We start from the raw sequence: 19,279 nt of genomic DNA on the forward strand, positions 1-19,279 counted from the left end.
CTTCTCTAAACCCTTTCTCTAACAAAGGGTGCTTCTCTAAACCCTCTCTCTAAGAAAGGGTGCTTCTCTAAACCCTTTCTCTAAGAAAGTGTGCTTCTCTAAACCCCTTCTCTATAAAAGAGTGCTACTCTAAACCCCTTCTCTATAAAAGAGTACTTCTCTAAACCCCTTCTCTATAAAGGAGTGCTTCTCTAAACCCTTCTCTATAAAAGAGTGCTTCTCTAAAACCTTTCTCTAAGAAAGGGAGCTTCTATTGCCCCTTTTTCTAAGAAAGGGTTTTTTTCTTCTCTAAACGCTTTCTCTATGAAAGGGTGCTTTTCTAAACACTTTCTCTAAGAAAGGGTGCTTCTCTAAACTCTTTCTCTAAGCAAGGGTGCTTCTCTAACACCTTTCCTCTAAGCAAGGGTGCTTCTCTAACACCTTTCTCTAAGAAAGGTTGCTTCTATTGACCCTTTCTCTAAGAAAGGTTGCTTCTATTGACCCTTTCTCTTAGAATGGGTGCTTCTAGTGACGCTTTCTCTTAGAAAGGATGCTTCAATGGACCCTTTCAGTAAGGAATGGTGTTTCTATAGGCCCTTTCTTTAAGAAAGAGTGCTTCTATAGATCCTTTCTCTAAGAAAGAGAGAGAGAGTGCTTCTATAGATACTTTCTCTAAGAAAGTGTGCTTCTGTAGACTCTTTCTCTAAGAAAGGGTACTTATGTACTTTCCAAACATTGACACCCACTGTGCCAAAGGTGACTCTATGTCTAACAAAACATCCAATGTTCAATTAAATGTAAAATGCCACCAAATTGTCAATATTTTATTAGTCCTCCAAATCCATTAAACTCCATAAAATGTGTCATTATGTGGATTGACATGGCTCTTTGCATCCCTCCGCAACAAAGTCAACTGATAAAATTAAAACAATTTAATGGAAATGATAACAGGCTGACTGATGATGGGGACAATTTAATGTTAAAACGACAATCAACAGGTGCGCATACACTTAATTAAATCAAAATGCCACTCTTTACAGTATTATCCCAACCTCTGAATGGGATGGTAATATAATATTCAAATAAGCCGGAAAACAGTTGTAAAAGTTTCACAATGTTGAGGTTCCTTTGTGTAAATTAATGATACGCCAATATAAAATGTCTGACGATACCCAGGTATGATGAAAAAATGACTACATGTGGAGATACTATACTATACATTTTCCATTTTCTTCTTCTTAGTTTGATTTCAGCAAATGGGATTTTCCCGAAGACCGCATATGGCTGCACATACCCGAAACGGAGATGATTGTAAAAATCTGCACCTTTGTACCGATTTTGATTTTCGGTTTAATTGGCAATTTCATAATTATTCGTTTGATTGTTATGAATCGAGCCCTGAGAACTCCAACCAACTTGATTATTGCCAATATGGCGGCAGCGGATTTCTTGACTTTATTAATATGCCCCTCAATGTTTCTCATCAATGATTTCTATCAAAATTATCTTTTGGGTTCGGCTGGTTGCAAACTTGAAGGATTTTTGGAGGGGGCATTTTTAATTACTGCTGTCCTCAATCTTTCGGCGGTAAGTTATGACCGTCTAACAGCCATCGTTATGCCCAGTGAGGCACGTTTGACAATGAGAGGTGCCAAGATTGTAATTTGCATGACCTGGTTGGCTGGCATTTTAATAGCTCTACCATTGGCTATCTATAGGTCGTATAGGGTAAGGCGGATTCATGTAAGTAGTTAAGTAGTTGATACTGATTCTCAATTGATTCCATAGGTCCGCTATTGGAAAAACTTCACCGAAATGTATTGCAAGGAAAATACCACAATTTTGCCAAAATACTGGTATGTCCTGATAACTATAATGGTCTGGTTGCCATTAGCCGTAATGTTGATTTGTTACACGGCGATTTTTTATAAGGTAAGAAGGGTTGTTATAAGTAAAAAGAGTGTATTTACATTTTTATTTCGAATATATTAAACAAACTATTTTCCTGCCTAATCTGGACCTGGTTCTATCTCCAGGTCTGAGAATGTGACTGCTTCAATGAGTTGCAACGACAAATATACTAGAGTTAGTTGTGTAGCTTTGACACGGCAGTTGAAAAGGTGCAATGTGTCATGTAGGCATGTAGGGTATATAATATAATGTTCCACAAACATCCCAGGAGGGACAAGGGAGACTTCTCTCATATCAATGAACTTTCGTTAATGAACTTTCCAACCTTGGTATGACTTTTGCTTCCTCTAAATAATTAAATTCGGTTAACTTTTGCAAAACATCCATAAGACACGAGGCGTTACCGTGATCATGTCCGGAGACCTCACTAAATAATTCAATCGGTAGAAGGAATGTGCTGGCTTCTATTCTCCATACGGTAAGTAGAATGACTCTCACGGTAAGAACCGAGCAGGTACTGCCTCGAGAGCATGCTATTGCCGTACTTTAAGAATATTCGACTCCTCATGCAGATGGTCCACTGACGATATGAGGAGGTATCCTGTTGCAGTTTCCAGTGAAGCGTTCTCACAGGTTTGAATAGTTTTTCATCGCTTTGCACTTATACTCGTGCACCACACTGGCGGCGCATAGTCTAACACAGGCCGACTAATAGGTTTATATATAATCCTTCCACAGGTTCACCTAAGGAAACCCTGCTACCACTTTTACTTCCTCCAAATAATCAAGTTCGATTAACTTTTGCAAAACATCCGTAACACGCAAAGCGTTACCTTGATCATGTCCGGAGACCTCAATAAATAAATCAGTCGGTTGTAGTGACGGGCGAGTTTCCATCCACCATATGGCATGCTACTATAGCATGCCACTGTATTACCGTACTAGAAGAATATTCGTCTTCTCAAGTAGATAGCACACCGATGACATAAGAAGACAGACACCCTGTTGTAATTCTTAGAGCGGCATTCTGATAGGTTTGAATATTTTTTCCATCGCGGACCGCACCGCCGTCGCATAGCTTACCATAGTCTAACCTATCGCGTTATAGGTGGTCAAAAACATTTCTATAACTGCACAACAATTGCTGGCGTCTAGGGGCTTGAGGATATTGTTCCTATATCTCAGCTGTGAGTTGCGCGGTGACGTGAACATATTGTCGAATGTATCCCATAGAATCTTGGCATAATTAGTGGTCGTGATTCAGCTAACATCGACCATGACATTCAGCCCAGTGCTCACCTCTGCAGTCCATGTGGTGAACTGGTGGAGATATAGTAGAGGACATTTGCATATTCCTCGCGCACTAAAAAGGTGCTAAGATCGCTCAAGTAGTAGTTCAGCCTCTCACAAATGACATTAGGGAATGTACCTGACGCCAATCATCTGCTAGGTTAGGTTAGGTTAGGTTGATAAGAGGGGTGATACTAGATCACCACATGCCCATGTGGACATACACTTAAGCCATAAGTAGGCCTGTTGTGCGCTCTAATTTTGGGTTATGGAAGGATTATCCTTTTTTTTTGACTTAGTCTAGGATCTCTGTCCTATTTACATAGTCTCTGATCTTTTTGAACTCGATTGTCCTAATTTGGTCGAGTCCTGGTATAATGTCATTCCCTAGTAACTGGGTTCTCAGATTTGTGAAGGCTTGACAATGGCAGAGGTAATGTTCCAACGTTTCGTCGTCCTCTCCGCATGCTCTGCATTCACTGTTTTCTGCACAACCTATTTTGTGCAGGTGCGCTTTTAGACCTAGGTGACCTGTAAGGATTCCTGTCAGTCTACTAATATCTTTTTTACTTAGTAAAAGTAATTCTTTTGTTTTGTCCTCGTCTGGGTTTCCCCATAGGATTTTTGTGTTTTTTCCCTTCTCTCCACTACTCCAGAGGGATACATGTGCATTTTTTGCCCATGTCTTTAGTTCTAGTCGCGTAGCTTTAAACGGCTTAGCGTTTTCTAGACTTACCGTTGGTTGCTCCTTGGCTTGTTTTGCCAAGGAGTTTGCTATTTCATTACCCCTAATCCCGGTATGCCCTGGTACCCATATAATGTTTACCTTACCGTGTTGGGAGTAATTATTTATAGATTTAATACATTCCAAGACAGTTCCAGATTTCACTGTCTTGGTTGATATAGCTCTAATGGCTGCTTTGCTATCCGTAAGGATATTTACAGTGGTAGGCCTTGTGTGTGTATCAAACCAAAGCAGACACTCTGTTATCGCCCGGAGTTCCGCCTGCAGGATCGTGTTATGATCCGGCAGACGGAGGGAGATTTCCGTTTCCGGTTCCATTATATAAAGACCCAGTCCGGTTCTCCCCCCTAGCACAGCCCCATCCGTAAACCCACAGCTTCCAGCGGGAATCTGTGCTAGAGCTCCCTCGATCCACATGTCTCTGTCAGGTATTGACACTTCACACAAGGCTACTTCACTAGTTTCAGGTATACGGTCCGATACTACCTGATTTATAGATTCACCCGTTGTGACCTTTAATATGTTTTGGTGGTATGTTTGGTGGCTCTTTTCGATCCACTCGCTCATCGACTTTAGCCTTACAGCTGCGATGGCTGCCTCATACCTTACCTGAATCTCTATTGGGTGTACAAACAAAATTGTTTCTAGAGCCCTAGTCGGTGTGGTCCTCATTGCTCCGCTAATGCTTAGGCAGCATGTTCTTTGGACCTTTTGCAATATTTCCACATTGCATTTTTTGTCCATGGCTGTCCACCATACCACAGACGCGTAGGTTAGAATTGGTCTAATTACGCTTCTGTATAGCCAGTGTATCATCCTAGGATTGAACCCCCATTTTGAGCCTATCGCCCTTCTGCAGGTTGACCAACATATTTGGGCCTTGTTGGCCCTTTCTTGTATATGGTCTTTCCATTTAAGTTTCCTATCCAGAATTACTCCTAGATATTTAACTGTACAAGAGATATTTATTGTCTTATCTAGAAAAACTGGTTCCTCGTAGTGCCCCATTTTCGTTTTCCTAGTGAATAGACATAATTCTGTTTTTTCTGGGTTGACGTTCAGACCTCTCGGCCTGGCCCAGTTAAAAGCAATTTTTAGAGCCGTTTCTGCTCTACGACAGAGTTGATTCGGATTCTTTCCCCTCAGAAGTATTATAACGTCGTCTGCGTAGCAGACTGGGTCAAATCCTTCTTCGGTTAGGGTCCTCAAGAGACTGTTTATGGTGGTAACCCACAACAGAGATGAAAGTATCCCTCCCTGTGGCGTTCCTTGTCCAACTTTGTCTCTTATTTTCACGTCGTATAGCCCGCAGCTTATCCATCTATTCCTTAGCATGTGGTTTATCCAGTTCCTTAAGGCCCTGTCTACCTGAAACTCGTCTAAGGAGTGGATAAGTGTCTCGGTGCTTACGTTATTGAAAGCGCCTTCGATGTCGATGCATACAGCAAGTGTGTACATTTTCATTTCGAAGGTTCTTTCTATATGGTGTACTACCTCATGCAATGCGGTTTCCACTGATCTGCCTTTAACGTATGCATGTTGTTTGAATTTAAGCATATCGTTGGGGATCTTACTCTTTATCATGGTGTCGACTGTCCGTTCCATTGTTTTGAGTAAGAATGAAGTTAAACTTACACTGTGCAACACTGAAAATGCAAACAACTTCTAATGGGCATTTTCTGAAAGTACATATTGAGACTACAAAAACCTTAATTGGGTTTTGTGTTCTTAGATCGGGTTTAGATGTTATGGCCTCATCTTAACCGCCCTAAATTTAGCCTTTTTTCCAGTGATCGGACCTTTATCTCCGAAACTAATAAGAATTTTGCTTTGCAGTCTTCAGTAATATTGTAGCCCTAAAGTAGTAGAACTTATGTGTCAAACAGATGAACTAGGAAAAACTGCATCTAGCGCATCAAACTCGTTAAAATATAGAAAAGTTTGCATAATTTCTGAAATTCTGGTCAGTAACAACTAAACTGTTGGAAGTTGTAACAAGTAACCATTCTAAAAATGTTCCAAATATTGTGACCATCAATTCTTCAGAACATTCTGAACCTCTAAAATTGTTATTTCACGTTGTTAAAGGGGTATTTCATAACATACCTTTTACAAAACTTATTTCAAACAACGTTCACACAGGCTGTTTATTCTCATATTAGGGCTTTCAATGAATTATTGAAATATTTACCAAATTGTTGTTGAAAAATTTGCTATAAACAAGGCGACAGAGGCTTTTTACAACAATATAATTGATGAGGCGACTCCTAGCCTCATCACTACAATGCAGCCCAAGAAAACCTAAGGAAAAAACCCAAGAACGAAAACACGCGGGTGATGTGTGTTCTCCGATGGTTCGAAAGAAACTCAAATTTTATTTACTATTCTACAAAATATTTACAACTCTTAAAACTAACACACAGACAATACATTTAGTAATGTACGCTGTGTACATAAATACATCATGCACACCACGCACACACTGCGTTGCGGGTGATAAGAAACATACACTATTTTATTACCGACCCTTTCTATTTATGGCCGACATCTGTTATGTGTAAAGATAGCACATTGGTGCGTTGACTAAAATCTACCTGACACCATTAAAAACAATTCTATAAAATTGTCCATACTCCCCGCCGTGAAAAGATCCTAATCTTTTAACAATTGTATGTATTAGTATCTTATCTTTTACAAACTAAATTTTTTAGTAATATTGCAATTACATTTAATTTTGTAACTGCTGAAGGCATTACTTATATTCTAAAACTAATTATATGAATGCAACAATTATTATAACTTAATTCTAGGTGATGGCACCCAACACCTTCAGCAACCAGCTCGGACGGGGACTTCTTTTCCATTGCTTAATTACGTGGTAAATCCATTTTCTTCGTAGAGGATAACCTGAAACATTGCTAGCGTCAGCTCTGGTTGTGCGATAACCGGTAACTTCTTCATTGGCATTAAACATCGATGCCTTTTTGCTAGCGCCACCTTGTATTTCTTGTGACTTCATAACCATGTGGATCGGAGGTTCATATGTTGCACTAACTCTCAATTTGTTGATATCACCCTCAATGGTGCCTGAGCGATGGAAATTGACGTCATTCTCTTTGTCATTGGCATTAGGTTTAAATTGGAAACCACCGATATGTACTTCTTTAGTACCTTTCTTCAGTACCATTTCTTCAAGATCACTTTGGGAAATTTCGATGTGATCTTTCTCCCTGCTGGGTTGACTCATATCTTCTTCGTTCCACAGTAATTTGTCGTACATAGCACTTTCTTCTTGTAGTTGTTGTTGTGCCATTCCATTTCGTAGACGTCGCAATTCATCTTCCAGATTTACTACCTCAGCAGCATGGCATGTCCGTTCCTGTTGGATCAATTCCTCCAAATCACGATTACGGGTATTCAATGCAGCATTTGTAGCTTCCAACTCATTAATGCGACTATTCAAGCTATGATTGGCTTCTGCTTGAAGACTATTAATCTCTTGTTGGTACATCATTTCAAGTTTGCGCATTTGTTCTTCGTGTTGTTCACGCAACTGTTGTAACACTGCACTGATTTCAGCTTGGTGGCGAGAATGTATTTCATCAATTTCTCGCAAATGACTTTGCTCCTTAAACGTGAGTTCTTCGCGTAGTCTCTGAATGCGGTTTTGCAAATCCGTACGGATCATGGATTCAGCGTTTAAATATTTACGAGCTTCGTCCAATTGTTGTCGTAGACACTCCGATTCTTTCTGCACTTCACAAAGATTTTCCACAGCCTTTTCCTTTTCAGCATAAGCAGCATTGTATTTGACGGTAACGTCAGTGACCTGTGACTCATACATGCGAGCCTTTTCTTCAGCAAGTCGGCAGTCCTTGATTTGTTGATCCAATTTGGACTTAAATTGCTCATTTTCTTCTCGTAATCGATTTGTTTCACTTTTTAATTTTCGCGAAACATCCACGCACGCCTTTTCATTCTCAGTTTTCGAGCTCCTAACAACTTCCTGTATAGGCCCTAAACTACCTGAGAACTGTGCCTCATAATTTATGTTCACCTTTTTTGTGCTACTCTTGAAATGTTCCCACTTCTTACTATTTGGTAACAAATTTGCAGATAATGGTAATGACTTGTGTAGTCACCCTCTATCCCTACTACCTCCAAATATCGCACGTAATGTGACAATAATGACTGATAACTCTTTTCGAAGTCTTTTGTTCTTGAGAAAAGAGCTTTTCTAATCTCCCCCCAAAAATCAAAAGAAGCATCTACTAAATTAATTGTTTCCCTAATATTTGGCGGTCCTGTTTGGAGCAGTCCGGATTTCTTTCCACACTGTTCCGATGAACTTAAGCTGTTCACCTCAGCTATAAAATCTACATTATGTAAACGTGGCACTTCTATAGGCACAAACAAACCCATAGCTTCCATGTTTTCCTCTATGCTTTTAACGGCATATTGCACTCCCACAGCGAATATGCAATGATCGTATGGTACTTTTTCCATACGTCGGAGCTCCCTTTCGTTACCTAAAAAGTCCGTTCTTGCTTCCGCGAAAGAACTAACTATTTTGGAACACTTTTCCCTAATTTCCTTGGCTACACTTGTTTGAGCAATTTTGTATATTTGTAAATCAATGGACACTATATACTCGCCCAACATCCTTTGATGTTGGATGAATTCTTCGAAATTCATTTTCGCGAGCTATATTTTTTGTCACTTTATTCTTTTTTTTTATTTGTTATTAAAATTGACCTAACATACTCTTTGCTTCGAGTATGCGTCTTTTAATAACCTAACACAGTAACTTTTTTCTACAGCACTGCACTACACGTATAAACTACACAACGTTCTCCTTTGGAACTGCGAGCCTACCACGTCACTTAAATAGCGGATCTATTACGTGTTTTTACTAAACATATAACAATCACTTTGGGGTCACCAAATGATGAGGCGACTCCTAGCCTCATCACTACAATGCAGCCCAAGAAAACCTAAGGAAAAAACCCAAGAACGAAAACACGCGGGTGATGTGTGTTCTCCGATGGTTCGAAAGAAACTCAAATTTTATTTACTATTCTACAAAATATTTACAACTCTTAAAACTAACACACACAGACAATACATTTAGTAATGTACGCTGTGTACATAAATACATCATGCACACCACGCACACACTGCGTTGCGGGTGATAAGAAACATACACTATTTTATTACCGACCCTTTCTATTTATGGCCGACATCTGTTATGTGTAAAGATAGCACATTGGTGCGTTGACTAAAATCTACCTGACACCATTAAAAACAATTCTATAAAATTGTCCAATAATGTTCTGAAGAGTTGTGTATTACATTCCAGAGAATATTTTCCCAAAAGGTAACATTAAGAAGAATTTAACATTTTGGGAGATACGCTGCGAAATATACACAAATTATATAATTTTTAGATATATTATAAAATTTGAGGTAATAAATGCAGTTTTTCGAGGTCACTATTCCTCCAAATATTTTCTTCTTGCTCTTATCTATAAGTTTGCTGCAGATGTCAAAACAAGATTAGTATTGGTTTCAGAGATACAGCCCTGATTTGTTGTAAAAATTCGATCTTTAACCATGTTTAGATGAGGCCATAAAAACCGAACCCGATCTAAGAAAACAAAACCCAAATATGATTTTTGCCTATTGGTCCTCTACTTTCATAAAATTCTGGACAGAAGTTGTTTGCACGCGATTGTCTCAAAAATGTTGTACAGTGTTATCGGTCGATAAGATTTTGGTGTTGCATAACTTGCCTTGCCAGGTTTGGGTATAAAGACTACCCTTGCCTCCTGCCAGGCTATAGGAGTGTATGCAAGTTTTAAGCATGCATTGAAGATCCCGACCAGTTTGGACGCAATAAAGTCCACTTCCCTCTGTAATAAAGCCGGGAAGATCTGGTCTGGTCCAGCTGCTTTATATGGTGAAAAGCTTAAAATGGCTTGTTGGACCATTAAGCTGTCGATCTTTGGTGCTTCTTCCGATGAGTTAATACATTCCGTCGATGCCTCAGTGTTAACCATGGTATTCTGCGGGAAGTGCGTTTTCATCAGAAGGCCTAGAGTTTCTTCTGTTGTTTCAATCCTTTTTCCATTTCCATCGACCAATTGCTCGGTCTGTGTATGGGTTTTAGATAGAAACTTTTTAATCTTTGAAACGTCATTTACACTATCCACCTGTTCGCAGAAAAGCTTCCAGGAGTTTCGTTTGGCGTTTCTTGTTATTTTGTTGTATTCCTTTAATTTTGCCTGATAGTTGTCCCAGAATACAGCTGCTTTTTTACGTTTGGCCCTATTATAAAGTCTGCGGACCTCCTTGCCTTTATTCCGAATTTCCCCTGTCATCCAGGGTTTTTCGTAGGCGGATTTCCTCTCTCGAAGGGGACAACTTTCCTCGAAAGACTTTACTAGTGCCTCAGTTAACTTTAGGACATCTCTCTCTATGTCCTCCTTACTTAGGCATTCCTCATCTGGTTGCCCAAGTCTTTCTTTTACTCGTTTTCCGAACTTTGTCCAATTTGTTTTGGATTTGTTTCGGAAGGTTATCGGGTTAGGCGATGGCCTAGCTATTTTAAATCTAATATACTTATGGTCTGAGAAGGAGTGTTCCTCCAGGACCCTCCACTCGTGTACCTCGTTTATTAAATTTTCTGAACATATCGTTATATCTAGTACTTCCTCCCTAATTCTATTAACAAAGGTTGGCGTATTCCCGGTGTTAAGTGTAATTAGGTCGTTAGTATTTAAGTAATCTATAAGGGCTTGTCCCCTTTTGTTAATGTTAGTACTACCCCACGAGATGTGGTGAGAGTTAGCATCGCTACCTACTAGTACTTCGTTACCTGTTTGCTTTATCCTTCTCACCAGTTGCTGCAATTCCGACGAAGGTGGTAATGTCGGGGAGTCGAACGGCAGGTATAATGATGCTAGGTATATGTTACCATTCCCCTGCTTCAATACTGTAACGTCCGACGATGACAACTCTGGAGAAAAAAGAAAGCATAAGTTTTTGTGGCATATAATGCAGGTCCTCGGTCGGGATCCCGTATTTGCGTAAAAAAGTTGATAATTTATATGGTTAAGTCCAGAAACCTTGTTTTTTATGGTCCAAGGTTCTTGGATTAAACCAATATGTATATTACCTTTAGTTATTTTGTCCATCAGGGCTAGTGTTGCCGTTTCGCTCCGATGGAGGTTGATCTGGATGACCTCAATCATTGGTCCTCCAGAAGGTTGGCTTCTTGGGAGTCGCTAATTTCGTCTGCTCCTCCCTCCTGAAAGCCTTTTGGTAGGTTGACCTCTTGGTTATTTGGTTTGGCAATCTCCTCCTCACCAACTCTTGCCTTTCCAACTTTGAAGTAGACCGAGTTCGAGACGAAGAATGCCTTGCCCTTGGTTTTGACGAGCCCGGCTAGCGAGAGATCGTCGATCCCCATCACAAGGAGAGTGCCGTCTTCCTTCTCCTCCCTGTGGAAGACCTCCCATCTTTCCACCTTTAGGGCCTCGTTTTGTACGCCAAAGACCTCGAGCATGCGCTCCGTCTCGAGCTTGCAGCCATACCCCTTGACGTACACCGATGCTTTGGTTAGGTGAGGAATTTCGTCTTTCCTCACCAGTTTTAGTCTGCCACCTTCCCATGGAGTTGCTATACTGCTGACTACCTCCCCGAGAGCTGCAGAGTTTGCGTGTGAGTCCAGGTGGTACAATAGGAGGTCCCCCCTTGGCTCACAGCAGTTTATTTTTATTGAGACTCGTCCTTGCAGGATTTGTTCCAATATTTTATCGTTGATCGATTTCTCGATCTCCGGTAAGTACTCTTTGTGTAGCCTTCCAGATCCTTTACTAGTATCGATTACTGCGTAGCACAGCTCGTCCTTGTAGTATCTCTTGGCTACCTTGGCGTAAGTCGATGGCGGCTCCGTTCCGGTTTCAGCGTCCATCTTCCTCTTCTGGGTGGTAGTAGGCTTCTTTACTGAGTCCTTGGCCACCGCAGAAGATTCCGACGTCGCGCTCACCTTCTTTTTGTCAGAACTCGCCTCTTCAGTATCATTTGAAGGATCCTTTTGGCAGTCTCCTTGGCTATTGTCCTTTTTCTTCTTACTGGGTTTTGCCACGTTCTGCTCCTCAGGAGACCTTGTCCTCTTCGCCGCTTCCGAAGAAGTGGAGGGACTTTCTGTGGTAACCTTTGAAGCAGCCAGCTGTTTTTCCTTCTTTAGTTTTGCCTGGTTCCTCTTAAATTTCTTCCTTTGGGCCCCAGACCACTGCACTCTTTTCGTCGTGAGCTTTGCGATGCTCTCGCTCACTTCTTCTACCATCTTGTGGACTTCCTCTTTCATGGGATTTTCCACAACGGTGGTGTTTGTTTTGCCGCAGCTATCGGATTCGGAATCAGGGTCGCTACCATCATCAGATAGTTGGGTCAAGTTAATCCTCCCCCTGTGCTGCCCTTTATCCTCCTCCGTTTTTACACTAGGTTTTACACTAGGTTGTGTGCTTGTAGCATTACCTTCGACCACAGATGCCAAGGCACCCACATCTATGGGAGATTGCTCACGATCGCATGATATCGACGGGGTGTGACTCGTAGGCAGATCACTGGTCCCCGCCGGCACTGGGTTTATTAGGCCCTGCACCGTAACTTTTTCTTCTTTTTTTCCTTCCATATTTGTTTTTTGTTTTAGGGGAACACCCCCATAGTCAGTTTTTTGTCCGCGGGAAACTCAAGGTTTCCAGAGGTGGATAATCCCACCTCTCTGCCCCAGACCCACCATGCAATAGGTATTGGACAGAGTGGTACGACCATCCTCCTCCCCCTATCCGCCGGTGGGGACGCGCCCGGTAGGAGAACTAACAAACTCCCGCGGGAATCATCATCATCTGCTAAGTAACGATCTCAATGCCGTCTGGAGAAAGTGGAACACAAGAAAGGCAGATGTTAATCAGTTCTGGAGATATCACCCTACCTTGGGGAACTCCCTGTATAATATTACGTGTCGCCGACTTCTTGTTCCTGAATTCTACGTACGTATGGTGTAAAAAAAATACTTTGCCGGAGGATGGTCCGCTCGTTGTGCTCAAACAACGTAGAGTGCTTGACACTAACAAAGGCTTTTGATAAGTCGAGCGTCACCTGGGCGAAAGGTAGAAGGCCAGAACAGAATCAATCGTCGCTTGCTTTGCTTGCTTCCCAAATGTCAAAATATAAAGGAATGCCAGAGCCTCTTTGCAAATCCGCCTGCGTTCCACTTTAGGAGGCTCTGGCATTCCTTTATAATTTGACATTTGGGAAGCAAGAATAGCAAGCGACGATTGATTCTGTTCTGGCCTTGAGTCCTCGACTAATATATTTGGAGATGGTGCACAGCGCTTTTGTAGTGCTGTGCTACTTATGGAACCCAACTGCATAGGTTGGGAGGAGTAAAGCCTCAAGAGTCTTTGCAACGGGCAACAAAAGCGAAATAGTACTGTACTATTTAATTCTTCCGGCATCCTTACCTGATTGAGAACTTTGGTGATATACTCAACTCCTGGCTCATACAACTTTTTCAACCTTACCATGAAAATTACGTCAGGGCATAACGCTTTGAATGTATTAGCGTTCCTAATGGCATTTGCAACATCATCCATTGTAAATTGCGGAAGAAATCTAATGGGACGGTGTACTCTTCTCTTCGCCTTATCACTCCCGAATTATACGACAAATTGTCGATTGAAATAATTTGCGCATCTCTTCGGATTGCGCATTTCGTTCTTCTTCCACTGGTTCGATAGAGACTTAACCGTTGTTCTCGATTCATTTATTGCGGTTCCAATGTTGCAACTTCACAGATGAGCTAGCCACTTATTCCGCTTATGTTCACCGACCAACCTGTTAAGTTCCAGTATCGAAGGAAGCTCTTTTTCTTCTTGAAAGGTTTAACGGTTTTCTTCGGGGGATCTTATCCCCTTTTCTATCTGGGTGCGTCTGGCCGAGGTTTGCTGGGGACATTTGAAGTTGCAAAGTACTTTTTCTTCTTGAAAGCTTTAGCAGTTTTCTGTTCTTCAGGGAATCTTATCCTCTTCACCGCTTATGAAGAAATGGAGTGAGTATTATTGATCCCCTTACCCTGCGTTTACACATGACAGGACAGTTGAGTACATGTATTGATTGTCAAAAACCCAAAACTTGCCTGTGTGACGTAGGCGTCCAGACAACTGCAAAAACAGTTGTAAAATTATGAATGAAAATCGTCGATTTCTTTTTGTTTTCCGTTCACATATTTTGTTTTTGTTCATATTCTTTTATTTTCAACACATTTCAATTATCGTTTCATTTCTTTTTTACAAAAACGTCAAAAATTTGTTAAGCCTACTGTCTCTGAAAAAAATGATGGACAGCTGGGAGACAAACGACAAATGTATGTATGTGTTAGTAAATCAGAGTTGTATTTGCAGACAGTCTGTCTTGTGTAAACGCCTAGTTAAGGTACATCCAGCTAATAGCCCATTTAGATATGACTTCATTAGCCGGATTTAGCACATTATCAGGTTTTATTTGCTAAATCCAGCCAAAATCTACCAGATTTCCCATACAAAAATAAATCCTTGTATTGAGTGGATTTGTTTGAAATCTGGCATAATTACTCGTATACAACTCTGTTTTTTGCAACATGTTGCTAGAAAATACAAAATGTTGCAAGCTGGCACAAGAAACAAGATAGATGCATCGGTGAATTGCTACACTAAAAATAATTTAAAAAGTAAAAATTTTTAAACAAGGCGGAAAAATTAAATTTGTTTTGATATACAAAGCTGATTTTAATCAAGCAAGACTAACATTTACGATTTCTAAACGATAAAAAAATTCGTTTATTTATTTTAGATGGGCCACCTGCGATAAAATAATTATTTATTTGCTCTTAAGTTAGCATTAGTAGCATAATGTGCTAACATTTTCAGTATTAAACAATAAATTTGTAATTTGACGTATGATTTTTTGAGACGAATTCAATTTACAAAAATTTCTTTTGACGTTTCAAATTCGATCAGATGGGCTGATGCATCTACCTTGGTAATTGTGCTATGAACAAAAATCAGCTGACTGTCATTTAAATCCTCCAAAATGTATATCTAAATGCAATGAGATTTGTACTGGATTTATTAAATCCAGTCAAGGATTTATGGCTAGTCTAAATGAGCTATAAGCCCCTTACCATAATACCCACTTCGTTGTAAGTTTTGCGATACTGTCGCTTACTTTAGGCCTGTTCGATAACTTTACAAGTAAAAAGTATTTGCAACTTCTTGCAAGTACTTGCAACAGCTCCCAGTTCTCTTTCACTGAACAAGTTTGTTATCGAACAACATTTTGTAAAAGTTTGTGCAAATTTGTACAAACTTTTGAGTTATCGTACAGACCCTTTATCTACCATATTGTATTGTGGACATCCTCTTTATTGGAGTTTTCTACAACGGTGGTGTTAATTTTGCTGTTGCTGTCGGATTCGGAGTCAGTGCTGCTACCAGTCTCTGATGGTTGCCTCAAGTTAAATCTCTCCCTAAGCTTCTCTGTCTCCCCATCCTTTTTTTCTTTAGCAAACTTGCGTAAGATCACTCGACTATGATCTTTCAAAAGTGGGCAAATGCTAAGTTTACATTTACGAAATCCACTCGATTTCATCTGTCAATTCCATAGCTCAAACGTCAAATGAAACCTCATCTGAAATCCATTGGATTTCATTTGACGTTTAACCTATGGATTTGACAGATGAAATCGAGTGGATTTCGTAAATGTAAACAAAGCATAATATTGGCATTCTTCCGCTATTTCCACTATTTCTTATTGAAAAAGAATGCATTAGATTCGCAGCGGGATTGGAACAACAACGACCAGTGTTAGGTGCGAGTGCTGCCGATTCCCTCATTTTACGTTTACGCAATTCAATTGACAGTTTAAATCCACGGGATTTACATACATTAAACGTCAAATATAATATAAAGGTTATTGACATTACTTTTCTTTATTTCCAGTTGGATCGTTATGAAAAACGTGTTCTGAATCGTGAACACCCCCTAACTGTATCCTACAAGCGTACAGTGGCCCGTACCCTTTTCATAATAACCGTGGTTTTTGTTGTCCTACGTTTACCCTTTACAATATTGGTGATTATGCGTGACAAGATCATTGCAAATACGGAAAGTATGATCAATGGTAGCTTTCGTATATTTTGGTATATATCACAATATTTGATGTTTCTAAATGCTGCAATTAATCCTGTGATTTATGGTTATACCAATGACAATTTTCGCCGAGCTTATGAACAAATGCCGCTGTGTAAATCGTGTGGTAATAATAAAACAAAGTTGCCAAAGGAGAAGAAGGAAAACGTAAGTAAAACCATGGCACAATTAACAGGTAGATGCATCAGCTAACCACTACAACAAAAACTATTTCAGTACTGTGAAATGTCAAAAATGTTTTCCAAAGATAAAGCGATTCACACAAATTTTTCAACAAAATGTTGTTAGGCACATGGTATAAGTAAAGAGGTAGCTTTAAATGAAAAAAATCTATAGAACCCTTGTTTTTCTTGAATTCCTAAAACTTCAAAATAAAAGCAACAAGTGGGTTTGTTTACAATGATTTTTTGAGCATTTTATAAAAAACGCGAAAAATGAATGAAGGGTTAAGTTTTCTCCACATAATCGAGTCGTGAATATGATAAACTGATTGTTTCAATGCAAATCTCACCAATTGCTTCCATACAAATGGTCTAAGAACAATTTTAAAAATCATTGAATTCGATTGTTTTTAAAATTGTTTGGCATATTATTCAAACACCAAACACACATACACAGTTTGTTTATATTGTTTTGAAGTTTTAGGCATACTCGAATGAAAAAATTTAAATTGACATGAAGCTTTGGCTAACCTTTCTTATTAAACCATGGTTAGGCAGATATTAATAAACGCATTATTACAAAAAGCCAACAAAAATTCACAAATTTTCGTTTAAATTTTTGTTTTTTAATTTTGTGTTTTCAATTACAACAACTTTTTTTTGACAGCTCGCAGTACATCAGCTGGGCTGATGCGGGTACCTGTATGATTGTGCCATGAGTAGACAGCGGAATCCTATGCAAATGCATATATGGTTAGGATGGTCGTAGAGAAAATCTGATTAGACAGAAACTCGTTTTATTACGAAATAAAACGAATTAGGCCCAGAAATTTTTGCATATTTTGCATATTCTGCATATCGTGCATATTTTGACATATTTGTACATATCTGCATAAAATTAGCATATGCAAAACCATATGCAAAAATATATTCAAGGATTTGTGGTCTAAATATCCCACCAAAATGGCTGAAATTTGGCAATAAGTCTTCGTTAAGGGTATGCAACTTTTCAACTGAAATCTGTCCGCATAGGTCCACGTCTTCATATAGCCCCCATAGAACGGTACCTACCGATATTCGGTATTTTGAAAGTTGTAGCCTCAATATCGCACCGAAATGACTGAAAATTGGTATTTAGTCTTCGTTGGGGGTATAAAACACTCCACCTGAAATTTGTCGGCATAGGTCCACGTCTCTATATAGCCCCCATTGAGTGGGACGTCCCGATTTTCGGTATTTTGAAGGTTGTGGCCTCAATATCCCACCGAAATGACTGAAATTTGGTATTTAGTTTTCGTTGGGGTTATAAAACTTCCCACCTGAAATTTCTCGGTATAGGTTCACGTCTTCGTATAGCCCCCATAGAACGGTACCTCCGGATTTCTGGTATTTTGAAGGTTGTGGCCTCAATATCCCACCGAAATGGCTGAACTTTGGTGCTAAGTCTTCCTTGGGGGTATAAAACTTTCCACCTGAAATTTCTCTATATAGGTCCACGTCTTCATATAGCCCCCATAGAATGGTACCTCCCGATTTTCGGTATTTTGAAGGTTGTGGCCTCAATATCATACCGAAATGACTGAAATTTTGCATTGTGTCTTCGCTGTGGGTACAAAACTTTCCACCTGAAATTTGTCGGTATAGATCCATGTCTTCATATAGCCCCCATAGAACGGTACCTCCGGATTTCTGATATTTTGAAGGTTGTGCCCTCAATATCCCTCTGAAATGGCTGAAATTTGGTACTAAGTCTTCGTTGGGGGTATAAAACTTTCCACCTGAAATTTATCGGTATAGGTCCACGTTTTCATATAGATCCCATAGAATGGTACTTCCCGATTTTAGGTATTTTGAAGGTTGTGGCCTCAATATCACACCGAAATAACTGATATTTGGCATTTTGTCTTCGATGTGGGTATAAAACTTTCCACCTGAATTTTGTCGGTGTAGGTCCACGTCTTCATATAGCCCCCATAGAACAGTACCTCCAGATTTCCGGTATTTTGAAGGTTGTTCCTGTGGTTATACATTTCTCTATTTTATTGACTTGTCTGAAGAGAATTTTAAACAGAAAAATTGTACACACAAACATGTTTGTACCTATTATTGAAATATTTGTTGCATAAGAAAATATGTAAAATGCATAAATTTTGCATATGCAAAAATTTATGCATTTTGCATAATTTTGCATATGTAATATGTTTCGATTGCAATGTAATCAGAAGCCAAAAATATGCCTAGTCTCAAAATTTGACATGAATCGGACCAAAATTAGGGGTTGCATAAAATTCCGCTGTCTAGCCATGAGTAAAGCTATTAGTTGATACATACAACATGGGGTCAAAAAGTGCGTTTACATTTACGAAATCCGCTGCATTTCAAATGTCAATTCTATTGTGTATACGTGAAATATATTCCCTTCATAGATCAAGTGGAGTTAATTTGACGTATACGCTATGGAATTGAAATTGGAAATCCAATGGATTTTCTTAATTTAAACGTATGTTTGGTTTATATTTACGAAATCCACTCGATTTCGTTTGTCAATTCCATTGCTTAAACGTCAAATGAAATCAAATGGATTTCATTTGACGTATACACAAAGGAAATGACAGTTGAAATCCATTCGAGTTCGTAAATGTAAATGATTTAGTACTTAATTATCAGTACTTGTATTAACCAAATACTTTCTTCTGATTTTTCTTTTATTTCAAATTTAGACCTTATGGACAACCATCGTTAGATGGCTTCGTAGCAACGTCTGCTGTTTCAAATCCACCAAAGAATTTACTTGTAATCTGCAGCACCAAACATTGCAAGTAGGCTTTATCAATTATGCCATCGAGGAGGAGAAAGTTATTCAAGAACAACCGGAATATTCTGGAAATTCTTTGACCATTGGAGAACATATATGATTAGTAATATAATCTTAATTACAA

General features: G+C 39.5%; 1 protein-coding gene across 1 annotated transcript; it reads left to right on the forward strand.

The window, feature by feature from the left end:
* The first annotated feature begins 1,131 nt into the window (after window positions 1-1,131).
* Window positions 1,132-19,255, forward strand: LOC141406036 (neuropeptide FF receptor 2). Its single transcript, XM_073991046.1, has 5 exons — window positions 1,132-1,155; window positions 1,222-1,707; window positions 1,768-1,911; window positions 15,970-16,326; window positions 19,061-19,255. Exons 1-5 carry the CDS (start codon window positions 1,138-1,140, stop codon window positions 19,253-19,255), a joined length of 1,200 nt encoding a protein of 399 aa, XP_073847147.1. The 5' UTR covers window positions 1,132-1,137.
* Window positions 19,256-19,279: the final 24 nt, after the last annotated feature.

Source organism: Musca autumnalis, unplaced genomic scaffold (assembly GCF_047663935.1).
Source record: "Musca autumnalis isolate F117 unplaced genomic scaffold, ASM4766393v1 scaffold_5, whole genome shotgun sequence".
In the NCBI taxonomy this organism is placed as follows: Eukaryota; Metazoa; Arthropoda; class Insecta; order Diptera; family Muscidae; genus Musca; species Musca autumnalis.